Source organism: Ammospiza nelsoni, chromosome 1 (assembly GCF_027579445.1).
Source record: "Ammospiza nelsoni isolate bAmmNel1 chromosome 1, bAmmNel1.pri, whole genome shotgun sequence".
Taxonomy (NCBI): Eukaryota; Metazoa; Chordata; class Aves; order Passeriformes; family Passerellidae; genus Ammospiza; species Ammospiza nelsoni.
Window position 1 is genome coordinate 128,924,038 of NC_080633.1, and position 18,758 is coordinate 128,942,795.

Genomic DNA, 18,758 nt, shown 5'->3' on the forward strand with positions numbered 1-18,758 from the left:
CTGTTGCCTTGGTGAGTTGAAGTGTCTCTTAGAAAAGCCAAGCAAAGACCTGTGCAGTGCAGCATATGAGTGGGGTGAGGCACTGGCAACAAGGACTAGTGACAGCACCACACTCTCCAGCTGTTCAATAGGCAGAGGAAATGCTTCAGGAAAAGGTGAAAACCAGGCAAGTCCTTCAGGAGGCACAGTCGGGCCATGCTGCTGCTCTGTGCCAGCTGCAGCTGAAATGGTGCCTGCTACAGCAGGGCAGTGGATTAGTATGGGCAGGGGGAACAGTGAGTGGCACGAAGCATGCCAAAATCCAAGCTGAAGTTTTGGGTGCATATGTGTTTCAACAATGAGATGAGCTAGTTTGAGAAAAGATTTCCCAATAGGTGAACAGAAAGCCCCAGTTTGTACCTCAGATAAAATGAGTCTGTTCCTAGTGCTAATTAATATGGGACAGGAACAGACCTGCTATGGTAGGAGGGTGAAATTAACTTTTCCATATTTCATGATATCATTCTTTAAAGCTACCTGTCGGTTTCTCGGCTGTTTTAATGATCTGGAAAGGCTCAGGGATAGCCTTGGGCAGCCCGCGCTCCAAAGGACGAGAAGAGGCTTCAGGTTTTTTCTCGGTCTTCAGTGTTTATTAGTTTTTTATCTAAAAGATTTTCTCTCGGCCCGACAGAGGTCTGCACAGCAAGTCAGCCATGAGCACACTGAGAACCCCCGAGGCGGTCACTTATCTTTATACTCAAAACTACGTATGCAATATTTACCTATTTCCCCCAATACCTTTTACCCTTATTGACCAGTGCACTTTTAGTAATAACCAATCCCAAAGTGCCAACATCACCACAGAAGATGGAGGCTAAGAAGAAGAAGAAGAAGGACAGGACACGCCCCAATTCCTCCATCTTACTTCTTTTGACCACCCTGTACAGAAATCTTAAACCCTGTGTTTCACACTCTAATTAACTTATCCCTTCACCATTTACCCCAGTGAAATCCTCCCATCCTCATACAGGTGTCCTCTCCCGTGCAGGATCAAAGTCCAGCCACCAGACACTTCTGGCAACATTCCAGGACCTCCGAGCCCCCCAGGGGTGGTCTCGGTCACTCTGCACATCAGTCCTGAGGTGCTGAGATCCCACAGCTACCTTACAGTGAACCTCATCCAGGGCATCAGTAGCAGCAACAGAGTGCAGTATCCTATTTGTTTTTCTCTGCCCTAGGGGAAAAGCTGTTCTAATAGAGAGGACTAAAGGCTAAAGCTTCAGCAGAGTGAGGGAGCAATAATCATTCTTTTTAGCTCCTAGCACTCCTTCTCCATTATTACCTCTGAGTGACAAATTGCAAAGAAGAGATTTTCTTTTGAAAGATGATATTGTATTGTCTTTTTCTCCTCTGTAGATAAAAGCAAATGAAAATGACCTTGCTGCCCCCACCAGCAGTTCCTTCTGGGTCCAGCAATCCATCCACAATCAACTTCTCAAGAGCCAACATGAAACAATAGTAACCAATAAGCATTATACTTGGTTTCCTTTATAAAATTGTCATTGAAATTTATCTTTAAAAATACTTTTGCTGTAAGAATTGGAAAATTCTTGTTAGAAAACGGAGTAATAATTTAAAAACCTTACAGTTATAATGTGGCAACAGTGCTGTGCATTCTTAAAATCTTGTAAATTTTTGGATGGTATTTCTTAATGTTTGTCTTTAGAAGGTATCAGCTACCCAATAAAGTAAAAACAATGAACAGTGGTGTTTAAGAACATTTTTTAAACTCCTGCTCTGTTGGGTCCCAGAAGATGAATCCTAATCCATTAATTTTATATGTTAGGAAGATCTGTGTTGTGCTTGGCAATGCAGAGAATTCTGAGAGCAAATGATGGATTTTATTTTTTTAATTTTCCCTATCTGGAAGGGGTCAGTACAGAAAAATGCTGATTCAGAACACTCAGTGTTTTGGAGCTGCTGCCCCATCTCTATGTTACTATCTTTAAAGAACTTGATATACTTTGCCTTTGCCAACTGCACAAGCTTTTTTTTGGTGGGTTCAGCTATTTATTTTGTTGAGAAACAAGGGAAAATGCAAACCTATGCCAACCAGACTTGCGAACTCACCCACAGTAATAGTTGGTGTTCTGGCTTTATGGAGAGACACACACCCATCACCTGAAGGTTTATGAAGTGAGATCACCAGAGCAAAACCATAATGCATTAACATCAAAAAACCCTATTAACTGAAAATTAGGTTTTTCCCAATGTAACTAATACTTCGGGTTTTTTTGTAGGATAGGATTCCTAATTTTAAAAAATCTCTTTTGTTCAATTTATCTAATTTCCATTTTCAAAGGTTGTAGTACTTTCAGAAGCACTGTTCTGCTACCATGTGTAGACAAACTTTGATTTGGAGAAATTGAATGTTGTTTAAAGTTGCACTTTCTTATGTAATAGCTCTTTTTAAGCAGCTGCCACTGGGAAAAATTTGAGTGTGTCATGGTTTAATCTCAGCTGGCAGCTAAGTACCACACAGACATTTGCTTAATTCCCCCCCTGCCATGTAGGTGGGGAAGAGAATCAGAAGGGTAAAAGTTAGAAAACTCTTAGGTTGGGATAAAGACGGTTTAAATGGTAAAGAAAAAGCCATGCCTACAAGCAAAGCAAAACAAGAAATTCACTCTCCATTATCAGGCAGGAGCTCAGGCATCCCCAGGAAAGCACTCTGAACGTTCCCCCTGCTTCTTCCCTCAGTTTTACCTGCTGAGCATGACCATATGGCCTGGAGTATTCCTGGGGTCAGTTGAGGTCAGCTCTCCTGGCTGTGTCCCTTCCCATCTCCCTGTGCATGCCAACCCAATGCTGATGGAACGGGTGAGAAACAGAAAAGGCCTTGATGCTGTGTGAGCATTGCTCATTGATAATGAAAATATCCTTGAATTACCAATTCTGTTTCCAGCACAAATCCAAAACATAACCCCACACTAGCCACTGTGAAGAAAATTAACTCTACCCCAGCCAAAAACACCACAGAGAGAAATGAGCCAACACAAAATCACCTGCATAGTGAGTTGGCTGTCCTATGTGTAGAAACAACGTAACTTGTACTGTGCAACCCACAGGCCAAACAGGCACAGGAAGTGCTGCTTATTATAAGACACATTAAACACAATAAGTACACATTAAACATATGATAATTAATATTATTTTTGACTGTGGAAAGCAGACTTGCAGTTTCTGCTATATTCATAGGCATACAGTGATGTATGAGCTTTTATAAAAAATAAACTCCTATTAGGGCAGTAGTTCTCGTGTCTCTAAACAGAAAAAGAGGGTTTTCCTTGTAGGATGATTGAGGATATGGTTGAGAAATTCCCGTTTCTCAGGTTTATCTTTGGGGTGGCAGAGCAGCAGAACCAACAATCCAGCACTATTATAAGTAAACAGAGTTCACTGCTCAGTACAGACTTCTGTACTGTCACACTCTGCATCTCAGTTTGTTGTCCAGTCTCCCTTTACAATCAACAGAGAAAGAGATACTTCTGCAACTGTTTTTTTGTCTCTGCATCAAGATCTCACATAAGTTAGATAAACCTGTCTGGAGCTGTTCTTTGGGATGAGCGGGGGGCAGTTTTCTTGCAATGCTGGTTTGTCTCCATTATCTCCAAAGTCTGTGTAACTATGGTGCAGACTTCTACTCTGCAGCTGCCTTCCACTCAGCCCATCTTTGCCTCTCAGAACTGGAACTTCCTTGTATGAAAGATCCCTGTCTTTTCTTATGTTTTGGCTCATCAACAGTGCAGGTCAACCACAAACCCATTCTTCCTAATTAATCTTTTGCTACATTGGAAGAAGAGCAGAAATTTGATAACAGTAATCTCCAAACTATGAACATGTATTTTCTATGGAAAAATGTATAATTCCCTATGTTTGTACTTACTGGTCTGTATCATGGACTATTCTTCCTATAGGGCTATACTATTTTTTGTTTAAGAAATACCTACTTTTTAATTCCAGTGAGTCTTAACTATTGTGCAGATGAAAGAAATTACTTGCATATTGTGAACTGAGATTTACACCAAATAATCTGCTGTATTTTTGCATCCTTGGGAACAACAAGGTATTGAGGCTGTCAGGTTTGTTGTATTTATGAATATTTGTTTTGCCATGACACGTGCTGGCCCTAGTACCTGAATCCTGCCCCAAGCCACAAGGTTCCAAGCAATAGCCTTTGAGGAGCTGTGTGACATCAAAAGAATTTCAACTGTGCTGTTCAGGCACTCCTACTAATGTTGAAACTGTCAGATTGTAAACCTCTGTCATCCTTGTTCTTTTTCCCCTTACATGGGCTAGGCTACGATGGTGGGATCTTCATAGGGATGTAATTTTGGGACTGCACAGGTCTCCATTCTGAAACACCAGCAAGGAGTGATAGCAGAGCCAAAACAGTAGCATGGGATATTTTTAGTGGTGTGGTGGTTTGACCAGGAAGAAGTGGGAATTCTGGGATGCTGTGGTCAAACCAATGGGTGCTTGGATTTTGATATTGGCACCTGGTGTAGCCAGTGGGTTTTTGGACACACCTCTGAGAACACACAGGGGTTAAAAGCAGAGCTTTGGCCCTCAGAGGCTCTTGGGACTTCGAGGGATGGAGGTTGGATCTCCCTTCCCCCGTCCAGCTGCTGCTGCTGGGCTGGGGAGGGGCAGCCATGTGGTAGGCCTGGGCCTGGACAGAGATGGGGAGTGAGGAGGCCCTGGAGGATGGAAGGGTGGAGGAGCCCCAGGAGACATCAGGCAGCCATCCCCCCACCTTGGAGACAGACAGAGAGAGAGAGTGCAGCCTGTGTTTGTGGCTGTTACCTTGAAATTCAGTAAACATGTGCTGGCAGCAGGCAGCCCGGCTGAGGAGATGGGGGGGGTGCAGCCAGGAGTCCAGCCGCCTGGAGGAGTTTTTAACCCTTTTTGGACAATGAAAATCTTACAGAACATTAACCCTTCCTAGACGAGAGATAAGAGTGGAGGAGGACGAAGGAAATGAGCGAGTGATGGAGGTCTGGACCAAAGAGAGAGTGAGAGATGTTAGAAGAATGGGGAAGATGGAGTGGCATTTTATGCTGGACTCTTTTGTGTAGCCATGGACAGAGCCATGTTTCCGTGTGATACAGAGACTGAGTCCAGGGGGAGAAATGTCCCAGAGCCAAAGAAGATTCAGTGTGGGTACCCCTCGGCCCCAGGGGGTATATAAAATGTGGGGGGGACAGATGTCCCAAAGGTGAGATACTGTGCTTTTCTGGAACTGGACAAAGCATCCTTAAAAAGACAACCCTGGAAGCAGTCCTGATCCCTGTTCGGTGGTGAGAGCACCGGAACAAGGACGGAAAAGGCCACCACGACACACGGAAGGACTGCCTCTCCTCTTGAGGAACTGAAAGTTGAGCAGTCTAAAGGGGTGGTGCTGGACCCAGAATTGGTGATTTTGGAAGACGTATTGTATTGGGAATTTAGGGGGGAAGAGGAGGAGAGTGTTTTTGTGAGGTTTTAATTTTCCTTGTGTTTTCTTTTTTTTCTTTTGTGTGTAGTTTAGTAATTGTTTGTGTAGTTTAGTTAATAAACTTTTCTTTATGTTTAAGCTGGAGCCTGCTTTGCTTATTCCTGGTCACATCTCACAGCAGACACCAGGGAGAAGGTGTACTCATGGGGGCTCTGGCTTTGCCAGGCCCAAACCATGACAAGTGGGCATATAGTTTGGGATTCAATGGAAGTACAGTTATGTCAGCACAGGTCCTGAACTGGAGCACTGGAAGAAGCACTGACTGGACTCTCAGTTGTATCTCAGTCTCTAGACCCTGACAAGACTTCTGAATTCATTCTATAATCCATCCTTGAGCTATCACTTCCTCATTACATTCTCAAGTTGCTGCTCTGTCTGTTCTATAAATGTCATGCTAAGACAACAGATGCCACACACCAGGTTGGAAAGGCGGTTTAGAGAAGACTTCTGCAGCCCACAGTTGTCCTGAACCTTTCATGGGAAAGCAAGACAAAAATTGCTTTCCCAGATGTTTGAATCCTATCTTATTTAGCCATAATCCTCAGGCTTCTCCACCACCTACTGAGAAAAAGGTTTGCTTGCTTTGACTCTTCCTTCAGTTGGTTGGTCACTCTGATTGCTTTGAGAGGTGATACTGCTGCATTAAAACCCTTTTTCTCTGGAGCAGTGTCTGTGCAGAGGAGCCAAGGAACTGTTTTGTCAAGGCTAAAACACTGAACATCCTTTTGTTGCTTAGCACTCCTTGGAACACTACTGGTTTCCATCTCTTTAATGTATGGAAAACTTTATCATCACAGGTCCCCAGCCAGGTAATAATTAGCATTGAGTCCATGATTCCAGAAAGCTGATCAAATATTCTATTCTATTCTATTCTATTCTATTCTATTCTATTCTATTCTATTCTATTCTATTCTATTCTATTCTATTATTTTATTTATTAAGAAACTCATCCCCTTACAGACAGACCAATACAGCTTTTACCTAATTGGTCAATCAATCCAAACACCATCCAATTAAGAAATCACCCTTTGGTAAACAAATCTTCATAACACATTTCACATGTGCACAACAACAGGTGCAGCAAGTGGAGATAAGAATTGTTTATAATTTTTTTTTCTGACCTTCTCACAGTCTTCCCCAGGAAAACACCTGGGGAAGTCATGCCTGCTACTCTCTATGGAGAGAGCTGCAGCTACAAAGCTAAAGATTCAAACACTTTGTTAAAGTAAGGAAAATACTCTGTTAACCATATTTTCACCTCTCTCCCCACCCAGACAGAAATTTGGGCTCTTTAGTATTCTATTGTCCCCAGTGATATGGATTCCAGAGGCAGAAGCAGAAAAGCAGTTTGGGAAATCAGATCCCTGATTGCACAAAGTGCTTTCATCACCATCATTTGCCAGAGCAAGCCTCATATGGACGGTGTGTGCTTACTGCTGGCACTGAGCTCGCCACCCGTGACACCCACGGCTGCGGTGCAAGCACCCACACCTGCAGCACTTCTCAGCTGGAGCATCCCGGCTGGGGCTCTGCAGAGCAGCAGTCCCCGGCCCTGTGGCTGCGCTGGGCCACTGGAGGGCAGGGCAGGTACGAGGCATGAGCCGAGAAAGGAGGAGGAGGAGGAGGAAGGCACTGCCATGCACAGCAGCGCCCGTGAAACGCGCTCACGGCTGGAAATCCGTGCCCCTAGAGCCGACAGAAACATCCCTGTTTCCAGGCTTTGTTTTATCAGCAGCAGAGAGTGATCCTTTGATCCTTACTCTCCACTTTTGCGAGGTAAAACAGAATTAGAGGAAAAGCTTTGATTATCCATTTATTTTTTAACTGCATCTTTGGGCTATTTAAACTGGGATGAAAGCAGCGAGTCAATGTGATAATATTGACAGAGCAGAGATCACGGTGACAGCAGTTGTAACCCAGCACCCTCTGCACACCCAGCTGCTCACATGAAATGCTGCAATGAAACCAGCACAGAGGAAAAGAAGCCTTTAGCTTGGCTTGGCTTTACAAGCCAGCCAGGTTTGGGGTCTGGGGTGCTGATAAGGAGAGGTCCATAAATGCAGCTGCTGAAAGGAAATGTCCTTGTTTGTCAGGAGGGTCAGGAGCACTAGCATGTCTCTCTGAATTACCTTCACTAGATAATCAGGTCAGCCTTTCATTAATTTTACAAACCAGATTTGATCCAATTGAGGATTTTTTTACAGTAAATCAAACAGCTCCTCCACCAGTGAAGGATGTTTAAAAAGGAAGTTGAGTTCTGCTGTGAGCTGAGAGGACAGGGATGACTGAGTCAAAAGTCAAATCCAGATTTCTCAGACTCTTGTTCTTAGTGCTGAATGTGTTTCTGACAAGTCCTAGAGAATCATTTAGAGACACAACCCAGTGACATGATATTAATAGACATAAAAAATTTATATTACACCAACAAATGAATAAAACTCCTTCCTTTCAACTGCACCTATAGCTCCCTTGTGCTCAGCAGAAAGAGAAGCATTGTATGGTCTTATGTATGAGAAAGAATGATCTGTTGGAGGTGAAGAAAACATACTAAAAGAGGAAAAAAAGACTATGAAGGCAAGAATAGGAACAGAAATAATTGTGGGTGGAACATTGTAGTTATATTGTAATTCATCGACTTTGTTTTTTAAGAAATAGGAACAACTGAATCCTGTGGTTGAGGGTTATGGTTAGCAGAGAAGCCAAGGAAATAGCTGAACAACTTGCAGAGGAGACAGCTGAAGATAAACAAACCCTAGACTTCCCCTGCTCATATGACATAAAGAAATGGAAGAAACTAAAAAGAAAATAAGATCTAGAGAGAAAGAGAAGTGTGTCTCTGTGTAATTTCAGGGGAGTGACAGACCTGACTTTTCATCTGTACAGCTAAAGAAAGACACTGGGCAACTGAAGGAATAGGTCTAGTACTGTAGGTCAGGGTAAGAACTGTCCTGTTGCTGAGATAAAATTCCATATCTTTGAGGCATAGAAGGTACATTTGATTTATTAAAAAATTATTTTAAAAAAAGGTGCAGAATGTGCCATTTTCCCTGATAAACCAGATTTAGGGAGATGGGGGGAGAGCAAACTTATCTCTTTTTTACCTGCCATTTGGGTCATGTTCAGCATACAAGTATGCATGTGTGTGATCACAAAGTGTGCATTAGTCCACTCAAATATGTGACTCTTTTCTGAGTGTAATTGTAACAATATTTGTCAGGTGGCACCCTTGATGCTGGCACAGCATATTCACAAATTAAAACAAGATTTTGCTGTGCGTATCTAGTATTTTTCCTGAAATGTGCTGTGTTAAAATCAATACTCACAACATGGCTGAGTCTGTTGGGCAGCTCTAGAGATATCTGCTCCAGCTTTGCTGCTCTGAGGTGCTCAGAGCTATGTCTAGTGGCTTTTAAGTATCCTCAAAGCTGAGGATTCCATAACCTCTCTGGGCCTCCCATTTCAGTGTTTGACCACCCTCACAGTAAAAAAGTTTTCTTGTGTTTCAGTGTTATACCAGTCAGCTTCCTGGCCTTTATGTTTGGAAGCAGCTACCAGGGGAAAATTTTCTATCACCTTCCCCCAGATTGAGATGAGTCTGATAAATCTGTAGTTTCTCAGATTTTCCTTCTTGCCCTGCTTGAAAATGGGAGTGACATGTCCTTCCTTCCAGTTGTCAGTAATGCCTCCTGATCACCAAGATGTTTTACAAAAAATCAAGATACCTTTCAGTGACATCAACCAGCACCCTCAATAGCCATGGATACCTCTCCTCATGTCTCATAGCGTTTGAGTGCTCCTGTGTGTTTGAGTCCTCTCTAACTACAAGGGGTAAGTCTTCCTTGCTCCAGCCTTTCCTTCAGGTCTGAGAGGTCTATGGCTAAAGACCAGTCTTACATGCAAAGACCAAGACAAAGAAATACCTTGGGCTTTTCCATGTCTTCTGTCACTGGCAGTGAGGTCAAGCATCTAGGTAAAATATTTACCAGAACTGAACGTGTTTTACAGAATTACAGTTAATTGCCCAAGAAGGATTGGTTTTTATCAGTTTGAAGGGCAAACTAAGCAATGTTTAATTGTCCTGACAGGTAGTGGGGTGAGCATCCACATTCAACATTGGCTGAATTTCCTTAAGTAAATGAAAAATGCAGAAATGGCACTGTCCTGAGAGTGTACTATGGAACTCAAAATCCTAACAGATTTAGGCATCTCTCCCAAAGATTCACCAGCATCTAAGTAGTTTTGATGAACCATTCCCATGGGCTGCAAAGCTTTTATGTGCTCCTAATAGAACAACAGAGTGAAAAAGTATTCTGAGTGGCAGCGCCATCAAACAGGACATGCAAGAAACTCCAAACCAAAGTTTTCCTCCTGATGATAAGTGCATGTGATAGTGCTGTCAATCAGATTTGCCCCTATATTGGGGCTTCTCACCAGCTTGTCCTTTGGGATTGAAAGGAGCACATCCAACTCCTGCCTGCAATTAGTCAGAACTCAGCCAAAAATATTTAGCCCTTATTGACTTGCAACTCTTCCCCTTTATCTGCAATGATAACAAGAGTGTGATCGTCTTATCAATAGTACCTGGATAGCTATTCTGTTTTGGGTCCAAATTTAGAGCAACCTTCTAAATGCTTCTCTCACCAGAATGCTTCTTGCTACTGGTGCTTGACAGTAGCACCTAAAATACAAGCTGACATTCTGCTACTATTCAGGGCTGTCCCACTTTAGCAAAAAGGACATAGTCAGGCCTCTCAGAGACATTCAGCACAACCCTCAATAATGCATGGCTTTAGTCCAGCACTGTTTCCAGAGACAAATTGTTGTTACACCAGCAACCTGAACCACCTGTGTGCATGAGACTTTGGAAGGCCCAAAGAAAAGCAGTCTTTGTGTTTTTCAGTGGCTTAAGTGCAAAATAACTTCTGACACTTGATACTGGAGAGTTTTAAGTCTTAATTCATTCAGATAACAGAGACATTGATCAATGGCTGTCCTGAAACCATGCATGTATTATAGAGGAAGAGAGCAGAATTTCCTATTAATCAGACTAAAAAAGGAAGTTGGCTGTGGGTGCAAATCAGAAATACACTGCCTGTTGGGTACATTTTTTAGCTCTACATTAAATCTCTAAAGATACATAAGTCATTCCTACGTCTTTAGGTGTTTTGCATTTGCTCTTGCATCATATGAAGGTCACATCAGCAATGTTGGTTGAATAGGTGAAGCACTTCAGTATTAGCTCCGTTTAATTGAATTGAAGTAATTGGTGCTTATGCAACATGATTAAGCCCATTATTGTCCCTTCTGCAAATTTTCTCAGTCTGCAAGATCTGAAATGTTGTTCACCTCTACTTAAATGCCTCATCCTTTAACGATACCTTGTTTGCCCCCACAGAACCTGATTCCTCTCCATCCTAGCTCTTGTGACCATTCTCACTTCTACCTGTTACCTGACCTTTGGTGTCATGGTTTAGGCCTGGCACAGAGCCAGTGCCCCCATGAGAATACCCTCTCCCTGGTGTCTGCTGTGAGATGTGACCAGGAATAAGCAAAGGCTCCAGCTTAGAAATAAAGTAAACTTTATTAACTAAACTACAAGAAGAGAAGAAAAAACTATGAGGGAAAAGAAAAAAGAAAAATGAAAACCTTACAAAAGCACCTTCCTCCCCCCCCCACCAAAATTTCCCAATGCAATACATTCCTCCAAATCACCAACTCTCAGTCTGGCACCACCCTTTAGAATACTCAATCCTCAGTTCATGAAGAGGAGAGGAGTCCTTCTTGCACCATAGGCTTCCCCTGGAAACACGCTGAAACCTCATGTGCTTCCATGTCACTCAGCACCGCCTGGAAAGTCCTTTGCCATCATGACATCTTCCTTCCATGCCCAGTGCTCTCACCACTGTGCATGGACCAGAGCTGCTTTTAGGGCTGTCTTTCAAGGATGCCTTGTCTCACTCCAAAAAAAGGCACAGTCTCTCCTTCGGGACATCTGTCCCCCCCATTTTTTTCACCCCCTGGAGCCGAGGCGTACCCACAATGAACCCTCCTAGTTCTGAGGCACTGCCACCCCCTAAATGCAGTCTCTGTGTCACAGGAATAAAAATGGTTCAGTCTATGGCCACACAAGAAAAGTCCAGCCAAAAGGCCACTCCATAATCTCTCCCCCCACTCAGCCAGTCTTCTCCACTTCCCTCGGGCCTAGTCCTTGTTATCTCATCTCTTATCTCTCTTCTTATCCAGCTCCAGGAGGATCAACATTTTGCAAGGTCTCAATCGTGTAAGGAAAGGGTTAAAAATTTCAGTCTCTGCCTGTCCCAGAGCTCCAGCACTCCCACGCTGCCCTGCTGGGCACCTTCTCGCCACACTCCCCCCTTCTCCTCCTCGGCCGGCTGCTATCACATTCCGTCGCCGGCTCTCCCTCTCTCTCTCCTGGGGAGAGGGGGGTGGCTGCCGGATGTCTCTTGGGGCTCCTCCACCCTTCCATCCTCAAGGGCCTCCTCACCCCCCATCTCTGTCCAGGCCCAGGCCTACCACATGGCTGCCCCTCCCCGCCCAGCAGCAGCGGCTGGACGGGGGACAAAGATCCAACTTCCTTGCCTCGAAGTCCCAAGAGAGCCTCTGAGCGCTGCAGGTCTGGTTTTTAACCCCTGTGTGTTCTCAGAGGTGTGTCCAAACCCCACTGGCCATATCAGGTGCCAATATCAAAATCTGAGCACCCATTGGTTTGACCACAGCATCCCAGAATTCCCACTTCTTCCTGGTCAAATCAGCACATTTGGTAATGTATGTAATCATGTATCACCTCTCATGATTACCAAAGGCATTGAACAATCTGCACTAATGATGCAGTCTGTAGATATGTGGAACTGGGGACTAAGACCAAGTAAGGAATTCTGGGTGGGAGACTAGATAGGAGACTAGAAACTAGGGATGGCAAAGATCCAGGCCGAAGGGCTTGAGGCTTGAGAAATGGATAAAAATGTCTAGAAACATCTAAGTCCCAGTTCTTGGCCATTCCAGAAGGCAATGGATGCACAGCCTCTGCTGTGTCTTCTATCTTCAGTGTCTGGCAAACCTGAAGAAGACAAACCTGCTGCTGTCTCTACATCCTCTGTTAGCTCAGTCCAAAGAGGTTTCTGGTGTAGATCTAAAAGGTCCAAACTATTTTATTGCTTTAGACAGAATTACAGATCATCCATGATTTTCTCAAGTACCAGATAATGCAAACCCCAAGCTGAAAAACAACTGTTAATGCAGTGCAGAGCAATCTGTGGTGAACTGCACACTATCCACAATGGCATCTTTTCCAAAATACTGCTACACAGCCTTTGAGTGTGAAATTTTTACATTTTACAATTGACATTCTATAGGAAAAATGATGCAAAACACAGGTGGAGCTAAAGCATCTCAGCCATATCCAAAGATTCACTTGGTCTCTTTCACATCATCCTGTCATTCTGCTACACTCCTTTCTTTCTTCCTCACTGCCTCTCTTGCCTTGAGTATTGGAAACCAAAAGTTGACCTGAAAAGACAGAAATATTATCTGTATGATAGTATTACTGAGTTAAGATCACCCAGACATTGATACCCTGTATATTCAGTATTGAAGGCTGTTAAAAAGATTAACTTAAACAAACTATATGTCTGCAGCTTTCTCTCTGGATATGCCATAGGTATATGCATGTGTGCTAGTTATTTCCATTAGAGTGTCTGTGTGTGTGTGCATGTGTATATATGTATATATATACACACAGGATAAAGGTTTTTGCAGGCAAAAGTTCTGTTTCCTAATAGTATATGCAGTCATACTGTGTTTTGAAATAGAAATATTCCACATTCCATATTGCTAAGCAATATCAGAATATCTTTCTCTACATTTAGGGCTACTCTTACTGCCTGGCACTTGCTATCTAGATTCAGGAATACTCTAAGTGCTTTTCATATGTTCATGAAAACAAAGTTTCTTCTCCGGAGGACTCTGAATATGAGAAGTATTTTCTTGCCAGCACAGTCATTTGAGCATGCCAATGTCATGTGTGAGGCATGTGTGCTGAAGTACATAATAAAACTATTAGATGATCTAATCTTACCATTAGGCAACATGTGTCTGGCTCCTGAGCATTGGGGAAAGTCTATTAGCACATAATTGAAGTTGACAAGTGTTCAAGTATTTCCTGGATCTGGCTACCACCCAGATGAAAGGTTTATTTTTTTTCCCCAGAGCTCATGGCTTACCGTTCTTGCAAACATGTTCTTCTCAGTTTTCTCTTGTAGTTTTTTTCTTTTTTTGAGTAATTTTGCATGTAAATAATGTATCCGTTTCATCTCAGTATCAGGATAAAAGGAAGTTGACACGAATATTTTAAGTTGGGTCAGGAGGCCCGAGAATAACCCAAAAATTACTAAGAAGAAGATGATGACTCCAAGCTGAATCCATGTTGTGGAGAGAGCAAGCTCAGGATGAGGGATGCAGTTTTGCTTAACCAAAGGGATCTTGAAAGAATCAGTCTTGGCAATATGCTCTTTCATAGAAATTATATAGCTTTTCTCATTCTTCTGCACAAGAAAAGTGGAAAAAAGGTGTTGATTATAAGACAGATTCCCTCCTTTCTTAATATTTCTTGCACTCTACATTCAGATTTACAAAGGACTCTAAATCATCTAGACCATCCAGTGTCTGTATACAGTATGCTCAAAACAATATATATATTGGCTATTTATAAATGTTTTGGACTCTATTTTCACAATTTCTCTTGGTGGACAATGTCCAGCACTTTGGACTGTTAAAAACCTTCAGAGCCTTCTCAGTGGCTCTGACAGGGAAATATTTAGCTAATGTGGATATAATAGTTTATTATTTTTCCACTCCTATGACTCTGCTCAGATGCCCTGTTGGAGGGTCCTTCGTTGAGAGTAAAACTGTAGAGCAGAGTGTCTGTCCCTTTGGTTTTGTCTCAGCACATGATCAGCAGTGCTTCCACACCATGGTGGCTCCACACCAGCCAGAAATCAAACTCCAAATAAGCCTCTCACCTTCCAGTGAGAGAGGGACAAAGGCAGAGACTATGGGTGGAGATAGCAAGTTACTGAAAGCAGCAAGCAATGGAATAAGACATGCACAGTAACAGCAGCAATATAATTAATGAAAGTACATAAAAAGAGAAGGTGGTTTACCTACAAAAGGTATTCACCATCTCGACTTATTTCCACCTGGCCCTGGGACAAAGCCAGGATGGTGGCTCTTCCTATGCCCGGCACCACATGGCTGTCCCCAAACAAAGACAAGGTGGCAGTCACTCACCACAGCACTCTCTCTGTGCCTGAGCCTGAGACAGCAGAAAACAATGACAGACAAACCCCTGAAAGTATGAAAGTATGATTGTCCTCGCCACACTGCACCACCACTTCGGGCACTGGACTCAACTCTGTGCAGCAGTTTCCAGTACTGGTGCTACTGACTGCTCCTCCCAGCTCCAGTCAGCTCCTCCCAGCTCCTTTCAGCTCCTCTCAGCTCCTTTCAGCTCAGCTCAGACTTGGCTGGGCTCAGGCTCACTTCTGCCGCTCTGTTCCCCACAGCAGCCGCCCACATCATCGCTGCTTTCAGCACCGTGTGCCTGAGTCAAGTCTTGGATGAACAGGAGGGCAATGGGCAGCAGAGGGACAGGGCTGATCCTGACAACCTTCCCAATGGAGAGAGGGAGGCAAAAACATTGCATGATCAGGGATGCTCACCTTTTCTTCCCCCTGAAATCACACCTGCAGTGATGTTGTAGGTGGCCTAGAACAGCAACCCAGCCATGCCCATATGGCACTAAGCTCTGTCCCCTCTCTGCAGCCACATACTGGCCCAGGCAGTGACCACACTGACCAAAGGCTGTCACACAAATGAGGCTGCCTGACCTCCTCTTGTAGCTGCCTCTGCTTAGCTGATGTCATTCACTGCTTGTGGACTGAAATGCTCAATAAGAAGGGTAAATTAGACATGCTGCTGGGACCATACTATCAGACAACTTTCTGTTCTGTGAATTAGAACACTGTAGAGTCACTGAATAACCCAGCCTCTTTTCTGATCATGTCAAAGGAATAATAAGGCCTTCTAATCACCCTACAGAGGCCAAGCACTTCTGTTAGATGTTCATTGGACAAATGAAGTTCCCAAAGCATATTACCCATTCTTCAGCCTGTTAGCCCTTCCTTGACATTATCCTGTTCCAAACTATCTCAGGCCATTTTATCCCTAAACTGAACTGATTTATAGGCAAGAAAAATCTTCATTAGGAACTCAGTATGAAACAGGAGTACTAGTGCATGAAAAACTTTACTGTTCATGCTAATTAATAAACATCTCAAGTGTCTGAGTCTGTCCTGCTCACCCAGCTTCCTGGACTCCCTGGGATCAGCAGCCCCGAGGCATGATATAACAAATATGTTGAGATTAAATTTTACATTTTAATGTAATTAGCTTTCCTTGGGGAACTAGAAACAATCTGATGATGGCATTAGTTTTCTGTTTTGAAGGAGTCAAGCAGCTTTCCACATGAGTGAATGATACACACAGAGAGAGAAAATTCGTAGCGCAGGAGCCATGAATCAGCCAGACATGGTGCTCAGGACTTCTGTCCATGGGTAGTGGGACTAAGATACTTTGTCCTGACTCAGGTCACACTCAAGGCAGGTCATGATAAGAGGCTGCCTTCAAGGTACAAAGGATAGAAACACAGGCAAAACCACGCACAACCCTACACAGCAAATAGTGAGTACACAGCAAAGTGCACAACAACAGGTTGATTAAGGTTATGATCAATTGGCTCCTTATTATCTTCAGGAATGGACATCCCACAACCTATCTCAGAAACTTGTTCTATTGTTTGATCAACTGAAGAGTAAACAAAAAAATGTATTTCCTTCACTTCAGTGCACCACTGAAAGATCACAGAATCATAGAACAATTAATGTTGGAAAAGACCTCCAAGATCATTGAGTCCAACCTTTCACCAAACAACACCATTAAAACTTGGTGCTATTAGTACCATTCTCTAACCAGTTATCCTTGGTTTGAGCATGAGGTTGGTCTTGATGGCCTCCAGACTTGTCTTCCAGCCTAGCTAATCCATGGTTCTCCATGCTGCTGCTCCTGCTAGAGGAACCTGGAGATTTTGGCAACAAGTCGTTATTTTGTGTGTATGTGCCCATCCATACAAGCAATGATGCATCCTCACAATACTCAGTTAAAGAAAGGTAGGCATCTCTTACATCAGTGTCACAGTGACTTTTGACTATAAAAAGTAGTGCTTCACAAATTTCAGTTCTGTGAGTTTCAAATTGCAAGCCTCTGGTTTTCTTCATATATATAAATGGAGGAATGAAAATTCGTTTTCTTAAATTTACCATTCTCTAGAAATATGACAATGCTCTGGAAAGAACTGTCTGGTTCCATCCAACCAATGTATGTTGAGGCAATGACCCTTTTTGAAATGAATTATATTCCAGGAAAAAATTGATGGCTCATTGCTATATGTTTGCTCTTGCAGCTGCTGAAGATGAAGAGGAATTTTTCAGCAATAAACTAAGAAATATATGGTACTGAAAAGTACTTACATTCTGAGAGAGTCTGAGTTGAATGTCTAGATCCGGTACTTCTTGGAGATATTTGTTCACAGAAATAATTAACAAATAAAACAAAGAGTCTACTGCAGCAAACAGAAGCCAGATGCAAAGATGAAGAATTATAGGGAAAAAATAACGCAGCATTTTTTTCCTGTCTTTTCTTGTGAAGAAGAAGGATGGGATCATCACATAATCTTTCCTCTCTTTTCTGTTAAGTGGCAGAAGACAGGGTCTTTGCTGTTGCTTTTGCTGCTCATCAAATGCAATGAACTGTTTTGTGATATAAGCATTCTTAAATTTGGTACTATGAGAACCCACAAATTTTTTGATAAAGTGTCCAGTTCCAAAAGAAACTAGAAAAACCCCAAATACAGGCAATATTTTCTGACCTATATAGGGCAGTATAGTCAACATAAAAGATATCTGGTTAGCAATTCTCTGGATTTCTTGCTCTGTGTCATTTAGCTCTTGTTTTAATGCATCATCTAAAATTGAATAAGATGGTGTGAATTCATGCTTTAGGATCACTATATCTTTAAGTTCCTCAGCAGGAAGGTTGGCCACCTCATAAATCCATTTTATTGCCTCAATATAATATTTTATCAAGGCAAATTGCTCCTGCTTTAAATGACAGGTTATACTGTCTGCCAGAACCTTTAGATTGTGAAAAATATTTTGAATGTTGCTGGCCACAACAACACCTGTGCCAGCAGTAATAAGAGCATGCCTGCCATTTTTCAGTCCACAAGAAAGGAGGAACAGAACACTGAAACAGCGCAGGTGCTTGAAACAAAAGAGCATGGTAGAAAACAAAACCCAGATGAATCCAGAAATCAGTAAGGGCCCCAAGGAATGGTGTGCCAAGGAGAAGTGCATGCTAAGGAAGAGCAGAAAGCTGGAGAGGAAGCCAATTGCAGAGCAAACTGCAAAAAGCTGCATCTGATACTTCCAGCCCGGCTTCCTTTCAGATATAAAAATTTCCCATGCATTCTGAGCTATTGAGATGAATTTTTGCATTTTCTTCTGATTGTTGCTGACACTGCAATGGCTCAAACTAAAAGGAAAGGAAAAGAGAAACACTGTTATTTACAGGATCACACTAATGACAATGATGTGCTTTTAACTGACTGTCTGATACTTCTTCACACTACAAAATCTGCAGGTCTGACTGACATGAGGGTGAACCACTGCACATGAGACCAAAATCTTTGTCTCCAATGTCACAGATATAAATATTGAGGAGGTGACTCTAAAAGGATTCCTATCTTTTGCCCTTTTATATTTTGCACACTTTGATTTCTCATTAGCGGTGTAGAGACAATGGCTCACATGCACATGTGTGTGTGGGTGTGAGTGAATGTGTAAGAAAGAGACCAGCCTCCTGTAGCACCCACTGCTCCCCACAGATGCTAGCTTTGCCTTGGTAAGCACCAAGAAGGGAAAGAGAGGAGCACAGAAACTTCCTGTTGGTAGTCTCATGAAGGGGAGCATGGCTCAATCTGCGGGGAGCAGCCGGAGCAGCTGCCGGGGAGGAAGGAGCTGGCAAAGCAGCATGAGCACGCTGCCCAGGGATGGGAATGAAGCACAGCTTCTTCTGGTGGAGGTGGGTT

The 18,758-nt window shown here is 43.0% G+C and overlaps 2 protein-coding genes across 2 annotated transcripts in view; one reads left to right on the forward strand and one right to left on the reverse strand.

The window, feature by feature from the left end:
* Positions 1–1,741, forward strand: part of DPYS (dihydropyrimidinase) — a 31,520-nt gene extending 29,779 nt beyond the window's left edge. Inside the window, exon 10 of the mRNA XM_059473196.1 lies at positions 1,396–1,741. The gene's annotated coding sequence lies outside the window, so the exon portion shown is untranslated. The remainder of the gene's footprint in view (positions 1–1,395) is intronic.
* A 10,946-nt stretch (positions 1,742–12,687) lies between these two features.
* Positions 12,688–18,165, reverse strand: DCSTAMP (dendrocyte expressed seven transmembrane protein). The gene is made up of 3 exons (XM_059488154.1): positions 17,140–18,165; positions 13,777–14,097; positions 12,688–13,063 (listed from the first exon to the last, which is right to left on the reverse strand). The coding sequence occupies exons 1-3, from the start codon at positions 18,163–18,165 to the stop codon at positions 12,992–12,994; spliced, it is 1,419 nt and encodes a 472-aa protein (XP_059344137.1). The 3' UTR covers positions 12,688–12,991.
* Between the last annotated feature and the right edge of the window lie 593 nt (positions 18,166–18,758).